The sequence below is a fragment of the Grammomys surdaster genome, unplaced genomic scaffold, assembly GCF_004785775.1.
Source record: "Grammomys surdaster isolate TR1022 unplaced genomic scaffold, NIH_TR_1.0 184, whole genome shotgun sequence".
NCBI lineage: Eukaryota > Metazoa > Chordata > Mammalia > Rodentia > Muridae > Grammomys > Grammomys surdaster.
The window spans coordinates 6,385,994-6,401,051 of NW_021604629.1; the positions used below are offsets into that span (position 1 = coordinate 6,385,994).

General features: G+C 35.1%; 1 protein-coding gene across 4 annotated transcripts in view; it reads right to left on the bottom strand.

Moving 5' to 3' along the window:
* Btbd10 (BTB domain containing 10) overlaps positions 1-15,058 on the bottom strand; it is a 53,430-nt gene that overhangs the window by 34,192 nt on the left and 4,180 nt on the right. Inside the window, exons 3-4 of one of the 4 annotated variants that reach the window (XM_028768044.1) lie at positions 14,873-14,937; positions 2,274-2,431 (exon numbers count right to left, since the gene is read on the bottom strand). The exons of 1 other annotated variant lie outside the window; for it this stretch is intronic. In XM_028768044.1, the coding sequence (XP_028623877.1) occupies positions 2,274-2,374 (101 nt within the window). In that variant the 5' untranslated portion in view covers positions 2,375-2,431; positions 14,873-14,937. The remainder of the gene's footprint in view (positions 1-2,273; positions 2,432-14,872; positions 14,938-15,058) is intronic. 2 more of the 4 variants (XM_028768045.1, XM_028768047.1) reach the window with 2 other exon arrangements.

Below are 15,058 nucleotides of genomic sequence, written 5' to 3' on the forward strand. Positions count from 1 at the left end.
ATTTCCCACTAACTCAAGATGACAATGACCCCTCCTCTGAACTGCATTTTACAAGTCAAGGTCATGATTTATGTGTCCTACAGTTTTCTAATTAGTCTGTATATATGGATATTCAAGTGTTCAGTAATAATGCCACAGTATCCTAACATACTTTGAATATCTTCCTCAAATGAAGGCAGGTTTTTTGTTTTGTTTTGTCTTAACAATCATACAATTCTTTCTTTAAAATATATTAAGTGAAATTCCTAAAAACACAGGAAAAGAAACTTCTAAAAGCTGTTCTTACTTAGGCATATCTTACATAAATGGGGCTTAATATAAATCCACTTTCCTGGCCTTGTCCATAACATTTAAAAATATTATTTATGTGTATGCATGTATGTCTCAATAAGTCTATGTACACCATGTGCATGCACATGCAGGTGCTCTCAGAAGCCAGAGGACAGGAGATGCCCTGGGACTGGAGTTGAAAGCAACTATGAGCTGCCAGATGTAGGTGTTAAGAACTGAACCCAGGCAGGTCCTCTCTTGAGTTCCCAATTAACATTTTGTTGTTGTTTTGAGACAGGTTATTACATAGCCCCAGCTAACCTTGGTCTCCTGATCCTCTTGACTTTGCCATCCAAATGCCAGTACTAGAGCACACACTACCATACCCAGCTTAAAAGAAATTTAAACTAATTTCTTCTTCCCCCTCTTCCCTTACCCCGAAAAGCAGGGCCTCAGTTTATAGCTCTGAATGGCCTTGAACTCAGAGAGATCTGCCTGTTTCTGACTCCTGGGTGCTGCCACTACACTGCCCTGCCTTACAGCTTACCCTCAAAATAACATTAAAAAGTTGCTAATGAAAAACTTAGTAGCAAAGTACTTTTTTAGCATATACAAAGCCCTGTGCTCAATTTCCAGCACCACAAAAAAATTAGAGATATTAAGGATATAGAAATAAAAAAGGTTTCTGAAATGAAAACATCACTACTGTAAAATTTCCCAATGAACGCATAAAGCCTTTCTAAAAGCAAACTGATATTTCTACCCTTGTCACTTCATTAGATAATGCACTATTTAGGACATATCAGCAGGAACATATCAAGAGTTAGAAAGTATAACACAAAATTCACTTGAAATGTACATATACACACACAATATGGTATAGCTAGCTATAATCCCACACAGTAATAAAACTCATATATCTTTAAAATCTCCCAAATAAGAACAAGATAATTATCTAGGAAATAAACAAGAGTCTTATTTGAAGGATACACACACAGAATAAAACAAACCAATAAATATTTACACTGTGTGCCACGTACTTGTAAATTAATGAAATCAACATCAATTTAAGACAACACATGATATTCTACAATATATGTAAGTATCTTCTCAGGAGAGTTAGGAAGTATCAATCAATCACTCATATTTTCTAAATACTTACATTAAGGTATTCAAATCAGTTTTCTTCTTTTTAGTATTATATAGAGGATTTCAAAGTTATAGTAATATTTTCAAGAAAGCATGTATTTGTTATCAGTAATCAGAAAAAAATTTTAATTTAAGTTACACTTTCAGTAATATTTTCTACATATTTATATAGCAAAATTCTCTATGAAAACATGCTTACATACCTGTGATATGTGGAATTTATTAGCTGTCAGTTAACATTAAAATATCAGATTATAGAATATTCTTAAATGGCTCATTTTATCATAGTACAAAACCAAAGTTAAAAAAAATAACATACAGATAAGCATGAACTTTTGAGATCAATTTCATTTCATGCATCAAACTCAAAATGAACCAGCAGAGGTCTGCAAAGATGAATTTTCCCATTTCATCAGTATGACCACAGAATAAATTTTGCATACTTAAAGATGTACTGAGGCAAGTATTGACACAAACATATAAACTGTAAACCTAAACCTGCACACATAATATATTTAAAAAAGAAATAAAACTCCTATTAGACAGTTTCAAGTACCTAAGAACTAATCTAACTTGCCTGAATTCCAAACTGATCATATTATAACACCTAATTATTGAGTCAAGTAAAATGTTAACATAATCTAGAGACAAAAGTATTCAAAGAAACCAAAATACTGAAAAATTAAAAGAAAGGTTTCTCTAAAAGCTATTTCAGGAGAAACACACATGCACAGTGCTTTGCATATGAGGAAACATCCTGACAGGACTTACCACAATCAAATTAAGCAGTGGCTTTTATAATCAGGTTGTTGAACAGAGCTTTGATATGGGAAATATATATTTTTTCTACCTACCTTGAATGTTTATAAAGTTTACGAGGTCTACTATGCAATTTCCGATCCCAATTCTCTGGATCACTGGAGTTACTGTCATAGGGATGAGGCCGTCCTGCCATCCCACTTCAAGTTTCCTCACACTACTGCTCTGAAAGCACACATGTAGCACCCATAACCTACATAAAAGAGTAGTGTTGACCTTTAAATCTATTCCATGCAGAATAAAACAGCCATAGAATTTTATATACTAGCGATTACTGTGGTGTATTTGTAAAGTGGTTAAGTAGATCACAAAACACTAAACATCATATGTCGCAAATCAGATTAAAATAAACCCCAGAAATCTTTTAAATATACTTTCCGCCTGATATATTTGCTAAGTTTACTTCCTCTGTGTAACAGTTTAATAATACAGCACTTACATTGAGCATCTAAATAACTCATGTTATCAAATATCAATCAGTACTCCCAAAACAAAAACAATCCATAGAATGACTATTTTACATAAATTTTCAGTTGGAATATTTCTTAATTGCCAAAAGTTAAGATGCTTACAAAAGTTTTTTTTTCTCCACCAGGGATTAAATTTAGGACCTCGTGGAGGCTAGTCCAGAGCTCCACCACTAAGCTACATCCCCCAGTGTCACAAAGCATCTCAGGACCAAATAACAATGTCATTATTTCCTTAATCAAATTGATGCTGAATAGAAAATTAATTTTTACTGGCAAATGTATGTATACAGTTATTCTATTTCCTTACAGTGCAATCACCACAAAATGCTTTATCAATAAAACCTATCAATACTTTAAATATATAATGAGGCTTATGACTACTAAATTTACCAAAGTTATAAAGAAACTCCAATAGCTTCACACAATAGCTTAACTAGGCATTTTAAAAGTATATCCAGTATTTAATATTCCCAATCATGTTTCAAGAGTGGCATTATAATCTCATAGGACAAAACCACCTTAGAATTTTGGTAATTTTGCTGAAGTTCACAATGTTGATCAGCTGTAGGATTACAAAAACAATGAGAATTTGGTATATAAAATAGTCCTGATCTTGAAAACAGATCAGATTTTACTTACAGGGATTGTGAAATCTTCACATACTTCCCACACCACCACCACCACAAAACCAAATGATAAGTAAATGTAACTGTTCAAGTTATTTAGCTAAATTATGTAAATCTAACTAGAACTAGGTGTTCTGACACTGGCCCCAGCATTCTTTCTCTACACTCACTTCTGAACTGGAGTTGATGGAGAAACTGTTCCCAAAAGTCAAAGGCAGAGCCAGTGAGATGGCTCCTTGTGTAAAAGCGCTGGTGCAAGCCTTGCAGTCTGATGGGTAGAAGTGACTCTGAGGACTGTCCTCAGATCTTCACATGCATGAGGTAGCATGTGGTAACTCACATGTACACACTACTACCAATAATAATGATAATGATTTAAGTGAAAGACAAATAACAAAATTGGGAAAACACTTTGCTGAGTTTTATATGGCTTCATCATCTTGGTCTCTCATATCAGTTGGAGTCATCTTTATTCACCAAGTTAAAAAATCTGAAGTCATCCTTGACTTCTCTCTTTCCCCATCAAATCTACTTCAAAACTTTCTTGATTCTTTCTTTTCCTTTTCATCCATAAAGCTGCTGCTGCTTTCATTCTGAACCAACCTTTTCGTCTATCAATAAGCCTCTTGGCACTTACCACCATTTAATGGCACATTTGCTCCAATGAAATTAAAAAACAAAAACAAACCTTTCTAATGGCTCTCCAATTCCTATATCTAAACTGCTTATAAAAAGTTCCTTCAAAAATTGGCACTTGAATCCCAAATATCCAATGTCACAGTAGACAAACGTGTACTATTATTGAAGCTATGAAAGCAATTACTGTAGTACTGAAAAGAATTTCTAGAAAATACAACCCTGTTCATAAATAGTCTATGTTCCAAATAACTTAGTACTCTATTACAGAGGCTGGACCTGTTGGTTAGGTCTGTACACATTTTTTAGGAGACTACCAAGAGTCAACTGAGAGAAAGGTGATTCAATTACTTCCACATTCCTATCTCTTGGATATTGTTATGTAGAGAGGAGGCAAAATTTGTAACAGAAACCTCAAAGACAACTCTAACACAGTAAATAAGTGTTCCCTGCGACTCTATTTCTAGATAGTATGAATTAATGACAATGACCCAGAGAACATTAAAAAAAATAAATAAAAAGTGTAAGGAGACAACTTACTGTTATCACTAGGTATCAGTGAGCTAACAAGCTCATGTTTCCTTCTACTTAAAACAATAAACAGCCCTACTTTATCTTGTTTATATATTTATGAAGAAATTTTAGAGCTAAGATTAAAATCCAATTTTACCAAAGCCTCATGCTCTTTTCCAATGTACCCAGCTGCATATACAGGAATTAATGTTTGCTCCTTATTACCAGCAGATGTTCCTTCAAACCTCAGCCCTCTCCTATCTTGTGTATCCTTTATCTTTGTAGGCTCAGCTTAGACGGGTTGCTACACAAGAGCTTTTCTATTAATGTGAGATTATTTGTGTGTGTGTGTGTGTGTGTGTGTGTGCGCGCGCGCGTGCACACAAACATATGTAGGTACACATGCACCTGTGTACACATACATGTGGAGGCAAGAGGTCCATGTAGATTGCCTTCAATTGTTCTCCACGTCATCTTTTGAGACAGTTTCTCACTGTATTCACTGACAGGATAGACTGACAGGTCAGTGAACTCTGAAAATCCAGCTTCTCTAGTGCCTCCTGCACTAGTGTTGGTCCCATGCCTCCATACTTGCCATTTCACATGTGTGCCAGAGATTTAAATTCAGGTCCTCATGGCTGCACATCAGGAAACTTACCAATTAGGAAGGACATTTAGAAATTCAAGTGTAGTGAATATTAGAAAGATCTTTTAAGCAGGAGAAAATGATGAAGGTTGTAGGTAATGGTGCTCTGGGACTCATGTAATGAAAGGAGGAAACTGGATTCCTGCAAGCTGTCTTGAGACCTCTACACACACACACACACACACACACACACACACACACACACACACCCCACACCCCATGGCAAACACATACCCCCTACCTATGTTTTGTTTTGGTTTTGCCCACATACATATAAGCTACCCTTTAAGGGAGAACAATGATAGAAGGCTTACAACCTTCAGTTAACTGCAAAGACAAACAATGAGAGGAGTGGGTGATTGAGACTGGGAAGGAATAGTCAGGAAGAGATCTTTGTGAACTAAATGTCCTAAAGTAACCCTGTATAGAAATGACCATAAACTTTATAAAAGATCATTTGATTAAACTCCCAACTTGGCCAGGCGGTGGTGGCACACACCTTTAATCCCAGCACTTGGGAGGCAGAGACAGGCGAATTTCTGAGTTCGAGGCCAGCCTGGTCTACAGAGTGAGTTCCAGGACAGCCAGGGCTACACAGAGAAACCCTGTCTCGAAAAACCAAAATAAATAAATAAATAAATAAACTCCCAACTTAGGAATAAAAGAGAATGTAGCACTAGAAAAGCAGAAAATAAATAACGTGTATACAGTAGTTTGAATGACAGTGACTCTTGTAAGTTCATATGTTTGAATACTTGGTCTCCAATTGATGAACTGTTTAGATATGTTTGGATGTTATGGCCCTTGGGGGAGGTGTGTCATTGAAAGCTTCAAGTTTCAAAATGTCATATCTAAAGACATGCTTATTTATGTCATTTGTCACTGTGTACTTTGTCTCCTACTTGAGGATCAAAGTATAGCTCTCAGCTGTTCTGTCGTGCCTCTGTTTCACCATCACAGACTCCAATCCTCTGAAACATTTTTTTTTTTTTTTTGGTTTAGTTTTTCGAGACAGGGTTTCTTTGTGTACCCCTGGCTGTCCTGGAGCTCACTCTCTAGACCAGTCTAGCCTCGAACTCTTGAACTCAGAAATCTGCCTGCCTCTGCCTCCCAAGTGCTGGGATTAAAGGCGTGCGCCACCACTGCCCGGCTAACCCTCTGAAACTTTAAGCCAAATTAAAAGCTTTCTTTTATAAGTTGCCTTGGTCATTGTGTTTTGCAATAGAAAAATAACAAAGACAATGTAAAAAAAATCACAAAGAATTGAAAATGTTCTAGAAAAAATTTATAATTTCCTTTTGATTAACCCACTTTAAATATCCCCATGGAGCGTAACATAAATCCATAAATTAACTGACAGGGAACTAAACAGTCATTTTTAGGAACATCAAAAACTGTAGGATTTTTTAGAGTCTTGAATATTGCAAATATAGTTATGGCGTGCGTGCCCGTGCATACACACACACAAACACATACACACACACACACACACTAAAGAAATGGAAATCCAAGGAACAAAAAAAGATTTTTTTCTAAATGTAGCTGGGTAAGCTTCTTTATAGAAAACAATTTAAACCTGAAAAGACTATTTTTAAATGTCTGTTTAAAACAGGGGTTGGTGAATGGCTCAGTGGTTAAGAACACTGGTTAGATTCCTAGCACCAACCTGTCAACAATGGATCACAAGTATCTATAACTTCAGTTCCAGGGGATCAATGTCCTTCTCTGGCTTCCATGACATCAGGCACCCAAGTGTTACACAGACATACATATAGGCAAAAGATTCATATACACAAATTTTTTAAAAAAATTAAGCCTATTTAAAACTAGAAAATCTCAAAAGCAAATCAGTGAAAGAAAAGGAACAGAGTCTGAGTTCAGCTACAAGACTTTCTGCTTAGATTCTTCTATTTCACTACCAAATAGGGTGAATAAAAACCAAGAAGCCATGCAGCTCAACATGGAAGAGAAAATCTCAACATTGCAAGTACAAATAGTAATTTAAAGCATTTAAAACCTGCCTGCCCCTCCCCCAAAAATGTAGACTGCAGAAGAATCTTCACTAGGAAGAATCGACCTTCAAAAGATGCATAACACAAGATCTATGGTTTGATATTTCTTTTCTTTTTTTTGTTTTTGTTTTTTGAGACAGGGTTTCTCTGTGTAGCCCTGGCTGTCCTGGAACTCACTCTGTAGACCAGGCTGGCCTTGAACTCAGAAATCCGCCTGCCTCTGCCTCCCAAGTGCTGGGATCAAAGGCGTGCGCCACCACCGCCTGGCTTGCTATTTCTTAATTCAGAGTATTTCTTAATCATATATAACACAAGCAGCAGAAAACGGAAACCTTTACTGTTAGGAATGTTAATGAACAGAGACCATTATCAAATAGGCTGGAAATAAAAAGTGTTTATCTCCCACTCACAACCCTCCCCCAAAAAAGGACACAGAAAGGGTGAATTAAAAAATCTGACTATAATCTTTGTCCAAGTTCTTGGCTAATATCAAATAACAATAGGTACAGGAAGAAATTCCTTCCACAGACTCACTCCCAAATAAGAAGCCAAAGAGGAAGACGCTTTAAAAGGAAGAACTGGTCTGACAGAGCTGCTATACAGTGCAGGGGAGATAAGTCTGCCTGGCTCCAGGCTAAATAGTAGTCCTTAGAACGATAAACAACAACCCTTATGAGAATACCGTAACAGGCAAATTTCAACTAAAAATTGCAGCATGTCAAGAAACACAACAATAAAGAGGATCTGATAAAAACTGACTCCATGTGGACCCAGATGTTGAGTTACCAAACTTGAACTCTTTATGAATCTATTCAAACAAAGGCCCATAGATCCAAAGATCTGAAAGAAGAAAAGAATCTTGATGAGTAACAAAAAGAAATCTCAGTAGATAAATGACAAGTATCAAAAAGTAAAACAAAAAAAATCAGCTTGAGCTAAAAGGAACACTAAAATGAGAAATCATACAGTATAAGAGCAGATGGCAAAAAGAAATGAGCAGAGCTGCAAAGAGCTGGAGTACATCTAATAACACACATAACACATTAAAGTATTTAAAGCCACTACTGACATGCAACATGAATTATTATTAAAAGCTTTAGAGAAGCCAGATTTAAAAGAATGTCTGGAAATATCAAGTAGAAATAAAGGGGAAATTTATTTTCCATTGTATTCTTTCCTATACTATTTGAATTTTCTAATTATGGTTTGTGTAATGATAAACTAACAACATACTGATAAATAAAGTATTTAGAAGTGGCTTTGCCATAGAAATTTTTTAACAGAATTTTTCTTCTTTAATAACTACCTATTATTAAATAATAGCAGTTTAATTCTGTTCTAGTTATGTACAATGATCAACACAAAGACTAACAAAATGTTTTTGCCATATGTTCCTCAAATACTACAAGATCCTTGAGAACAAAAACAAAGTATAATTTATGTTTATGTCCCCATGGCTTAGTACAGCTTACTGTAACTTAAATATAAGCTTTTACAAAATGTTCTAATTAAGTAGTTAAGATGAAAGAACCTTAAGGGCATGTATTATGATCTACTAATACAGATGAAATGCAAAGTATAAATATTAATAAGACGTCTTTATAGTGGCTTGTCTTAAAGAGAATTATCATATAACTGAACCTACAATTCAGTCATGGCAAAGAGCACTGATGGAAAAAATTCATAATTCAATTTAAATCTAATGACAATACCCGCTCAGAAGCAACATAAACCAAGAAAGGAGAAATAGGGCTTTGGATATAGCTCATTCTTGTCTGGGTTCTATCTTCAAATACACACACAGACACACACAACATACATGGGGGTGGGGGGGACAGAGGGAGAGAGAGAGATATGTAGGGAGGAAAGTAAGAATAAATCCTCTGAAAATATTTATAAAGATATCAAATAGCCCTAGGCTTCTCCAATATCCCTCAAAGATGATTGTTTACTTCACACAGAAGCCCTTTCAAATGTCAAATTGAGAATTTATTCAATTTCAATTCAAATAAAAATTTATTCTTTTCTGAATGAATTGTTACAATCAAAATAAGTTTATTTTTCCAGTGCTAGGGATCAAAACTAGGGTTTTATGCATGACAGGAAATGCTCTACTACTGAGTTAAAGAGCACACTATGTGGTAGTTTGAATGAGGTGTCTTTCATATAGGTTCAGATGCTTGAATACTTGGTTCCCCACTTGGTGGTACTGTTTGGAGAAGTTAAGGTGTAGAGGAAGTATACTATGGGAATTGGACACTGAGATCTAAAAAACTCTTTTGCCATTTCTAGTTTGCTCTCTCTGTGGTTTAAGATGTGAGCTCTCAACTTATTAATCCAACCACTCTGCCTACCAGCTGCCTGACTTCCTTGTCCTGCTGCCACTGGACTCTATCCCTCTGGAACCATAAACCCAAATAAACCCTTCTTTCTGTAAGTTGCCTTGACCATGGTATTTTGTTACAGTAATGAAAAAGTAACTAATACACACTGGAAGACAGAAAGATTTCCCATAGTTATGGATTGGAAGAATATTACAAAAACAATTTACAGATTCAATGTATTTCCCATAAAACATCAATGTTATCCTACACAGAAACAGAAAAGGCAACAACAACAATAAATCCTTAAAGATCAAAGGAAGCACAAAAGATCCCAGATAGCCAAATAATCCTGAGCAAAAATAATGCTGGAAGCATCATTATACCTGATCAAGTTACACTACAAAGCCATCACAACAAAACAAAAACAGTACCAGCACCAAAACATGCATGCTGATCAATGGAAAAGAGAGGAAAGACAGAGATATAAACCCACAGCTACTGCCACCCAATTTAGACAAGGATGCCAAAAAACATACATTGGAAAAAACAAAACAAAATCAAAAAACACCAGTCTCTTCAACAAATGCCGCTGGGAAAACTAGATATCCATACGGAGAAGAAGGAAAATAGACCTCTATGCTTCATCCAGTGAGTCAGACCTTAATAAAGACCTGAAATTCTGAAACTAGTAGAGAGAAGTATAGGGAAAAATGGTCCAAGATAAAAGTATAGACAAGTACTCAGTTCTAATTATGACTCCAGTCACTCAGGAAATAATGCCAACTGACAAATGGGAACTCATAAAATTAAAAAAAACTTCTGCAAAGAACAGAAGCAGTGGACACAGCCTGCAGAATGAAGAAAATCTTTGCTACCTATATATCTGACAGAAGGTTAGTATCTAGAATATATAAAAGAACAAAGAAGCCTAAGCAAGAAATACAACAACCTGGCTAATGAAATGTACAGACAGTTCTATTTCACTAGCCATGACAGGAATGCAAATCAAAACCACACTAAGAGTCTGTCTACCCCAGCCAGAATGACAGTCATAAAGAAAACAGAGACCACCAAATGCTGGTAAGGAATTCTTACTGCTATTAGAAATGTAAACTAGTTCAGTCACCATGGAAGGCACAACGAAGGTTCCAAAAAAAAAAACTAAAAATAGACCTAGCAGATGATCCAGCCAGACCATTCCTGAGCATTTACTCAAAAGACTCCAAGTCAAAGTATAACAATACTTATATTTAATGTATGCATAATAATCAAGTTATAGAATCAACCCAGAAATCAACAACAGAAAAAAAGACTAAGAAAATATGATCTACTTATATACAATGGAGAAAAAAATATATATATATGTCATAAAGGAGCTGTGTGGTTTTCAAGAAAATGGATGCAACTTGAGGACAAATATGTTTTCTCTCATTTGTGGTTCCTAGATTTTATAGAGATACATAAAATTATGTATAGATATTTGACATTAAAATAGAAGCGAAACTGCCTAAGGGAAAAAAAGAGACTGGAAGGAGGGAAAGCCAAGAAAAACAAGGGCAGGTAGGATATGGAGAGTATCTGCTCAATGTACAGTGTATGATATATTGTATATGTATATATATACTATAAAAATTAAAAATATATATATATATATATATATATATAAAATTTTTTTGAAGTAAGTGCTGAAGAAATAGTTTAGTGGCTAAGAGCACTTGCTGATTTTTCAGAAAACCTCTTTGCCATTCCCTGCAGTCATACAGCACTTACAACAATCTGTAACTTCAGTTCCAGGAGATCCAGCACCCTTTCCCGGCATCCATTGATACCAAGCACACATACAGTGAACTTACATACATCTAGGCAAAACATTCATGCATAAAATAATTTTTAAAAAAGAAAAAGAAAGATAGTGTCTGATTTTTAAATTTTAAATTTTATTTTAATTTTAAATTTTTTAAATTTATTTTTTTAGAGAAAGGTTTTTGAGATAGCTCTGGCTGTTTCTGGAACTCATCAGGTTAACCTTGAACTCACAGAGATCCTCCTGCCTCTGCTTTCCCAGCCCTGGGATGAAGGGTGTGCATCATCACTGCCCAGTATGTCTGTTTATTTTCTTTTTGCTTTGTTTCGTTTTGAGACAGGATCTCTATGCAACTCTCCATACAGACTAGATTGGCCTTGAACTCACAAAGATGCTCTTACCTCTGCCTCCTCAGTGATGAGACACTAGGTGCTGTGTGGCACCACACCTAGCTCAAAAAGATAGTGTCTACTTCCACTGAAGAATTTGGTTTCATTTCTCTAGACAAAGTATCACCATGTAGTCTAGGCTAGCTTTACACTTACTATGTAGCTCAAGCTAACAAGGTCTCAGTGATTGACCTGTCTCAGAGTCTCTTGGGTACTCAGATTCCAGACCTATGCCACCATACCTAAATGAAGTGGACTTTTAACTCTCTCTTAAAATTAATTTAAATAGCCACATGTGCCTATAAAGCTATTTCTTTGGTGTTTGACATGGCCATCATGTTCTTGAAGTTGAGCAGTTGTAATGACCAGGCAGGCTGGTAGCTACTGGATGTGCCAGGTCAGAAGCAAAATATTACAGCCTTTTTCATAAAAGTTATTTTTCCCTCTTCATTTTAAACAATTGAAAAGTTGCCTTAGGACAAAATACTTGATAACAGAAAAACACTCTCTAGATATCTTTATAACTTTGAAATCTGTGCAGTGTTCCATTTTGAGAATAAACAATTTTTTAAATTCAAAGACCTTTAAATTAAGATTGGGTTCAGTAACTCGCTTTAGCATCTATTACATAGCTAATTAAAGCTATGATCTACATCTCTACAGTCAAATTTGATATTTTTTTCAATTATACTATACCGTCCCTCAGATTTAATATACAACTCATCAAAATGTCAGACTTAGCTAATACAAAGTAGTGACATTTCAAAACAGTAAGAGATAAAAAGATGAAAGATAAGATTCTAAAACAGAGCAAAGGACTTGCTTTCCAAAATTCCAGAAATCAAAAAGTTCAAATAGAACATTTAAAAAAATCGAGGTAAAACAATGGGCAAACACTAATTTTCAGAATAAAAAACAAAACCACTAAGATTCACATTTAAAATAAACAAACAGCTGGGCTGTGGTGGTGCACGCCTTTAATCCCAGCACTTGGTAGGCAGAGGCAGGCAGATTTCTTTTCTACCTGGCATTCAAATTATATAGACTAACAAATACTAGACAATGAATACCAATACTGAAAACAAGTAGGGCTTCCTACTGTCCAATGTTTATAGAATAAAGAAAAAGAACACTTTTGTAACTGTAGAAGAATTATACTGTCAAAAACTATAAATAAAATTTTGAACATGTCCTTTCTAAATGAGATCGGCAAATATGTATGTAAGTTAACTGGTGGATATGTTTCAAGAAAACTGGTAGGTAGGCAGGGGAGTAGGACAAACAATGCTATATGCTACCTTCTGGGCATTTAAAAAAAAGAAACCAAAGTGCTAAAAATTTATATTGATATAGTGTTCTATTAATTACACATTTTAAAATACTCTTCCTTTATCTTTAAATCCCTATTATGTTTTATACATATTTTCATGTGAAGAAACAAATTATTAAAGAGATTAAGTACTTTAGCATCCAAGTTCTAACAGTGAGCTTTAAACGCAAATCTAAATGATTCCAAATAACTCAAAAATAAAAATATGACAATTTTAAATTACCTTAGAAAATTATTATTCTAATTTTAGTGTCTAGTCAAGCAGTATTTTAATCATTCACTATGACAGACTCTCATCTTATACCCAGCCAAATACAAAATGTTAATTTTTTTATGTCCTCAAATACTAATATATCATTTCTTTCATCTACAACAATAAAAATGAGTAGTTAATCTTATGTATTCTCATGTTCAACACCTACAGATTTAACCAACTCAAGAGTGTACAGTTTTTGTCATTATTCTCTAAATATAGAGCAACTATTTGCATAGAATTTACAATGAGTTAAGCATTAAATAATCTCAAAATGACTTAAAAGTATATAAAGGATTTATTGTGTGTAGGTTATATAGAAATATTACTCTATTTTATAGAAATAGCTTAAGCAGCTAAGGACTTTATATTTATGGGTGGTTAGCACTAATCCTCCTTGGACTTTAAGGACATATACTCAGGTATATTACACTTTTAAACAGAATATAGTTATTAATAAAGAAAGGTATCTTTGCTTTTACTGGCAAAGATAAAGCAACAATACCTCACAATCTTCAGAAATCTGTGACATAAGACTGCATATGTAACAAACTCTTTCCTCTTTATATTTTATTATTTCAAATACAGGGAAAGTAGCTATTAACCAAAATGCTTGGGATAATAAATGTTCCAAATTCTGAAGTTATTCAGATTTCACAAGGTGATCACAGATCCTACCTATTCTAATCCAAAAAATCTGGCATCCAAATATTCTACAGTTGTATTTAACTCACTACATTTTCACCGCCTGTAAACTCACCACCCTTTAATCTTTCTCTAGAGAGCATCTCTGAGTTCTTTTTTTTTTTTTTTTTTTTTGTTTGGTTTTTCGAGACAGGGTTTCTCTGTGTAGCCCTGGCTGTCCTGAACTCACTCTGTAGACCAGGCTGGCCTCGAACTCTCCAACTCAGAAATCCGCCTGCCTCCGCCTCCCAAGTGCTGGGATTAAAGGCGTGCGCCACCACCACCCGGCACATCTCTGAGTTCTAACTGTTCACCTTCTACTTCTGAGTTCTAGCTTGCTACCTTCTTTGCAAAGAGATATCAGTATCAAGGATCACAAAGTAAACCAGGAGGAAATAGTAAGGAAACTGTAGCATTAGCTTGAACCTATTAAACATTCAATTAAAGAGAGAAAAACAAAACTCTAAAAAAGGTTGAGTATCCCTTATCTGAAATGCCTGGGACCAAAAGTATTTCAGATTCCAGATTCTTTGTGGATTTTTTTTTCTAAAGTACTGGAATGTTTGCATATATGAATTGAATTATCTTGGACCCAACCAAGACTAAACGCAAACTCATTTACATTTATAAATAGCCTATACACATACTCTAATGGTAATTTTATACATGAAAAAACCCTTTAGATTGGTGAATAGGTGGGTGCTCAGAAGGGTTCAAATTTTGCAGCATTTCAGAATTCAGACTTGGGATTAGAGATGCCTAACCTGTAACTCTTACTCTATAACAAAGATCTGTAACTATCTCTTTCCCACAGTCGACCTCTGCCATAATTTTACTTCAGACCAACAAAGAAACAATAAAGGAGTTAGGTAGATGAGGATTAAAAAATATAACCCAAACCACTGGCCAAACTGTAAATCACTTCAATTGTAAATTAATACACTTACCCAGTTAGAAATGTAGGTGTTCCATTTCCTTCTCCCTCACTGAGGTCCAGCCTGCTCAGATAAACCTACCATACAGATGAATACATTGAAAATGTATGGTCTAAGAAACAAGAGACCCAAAACCAGAACCAAAGGCACTGAGGAAAGTACATTCAACCCCTACTAATCCTCACTGAAAAAATAACT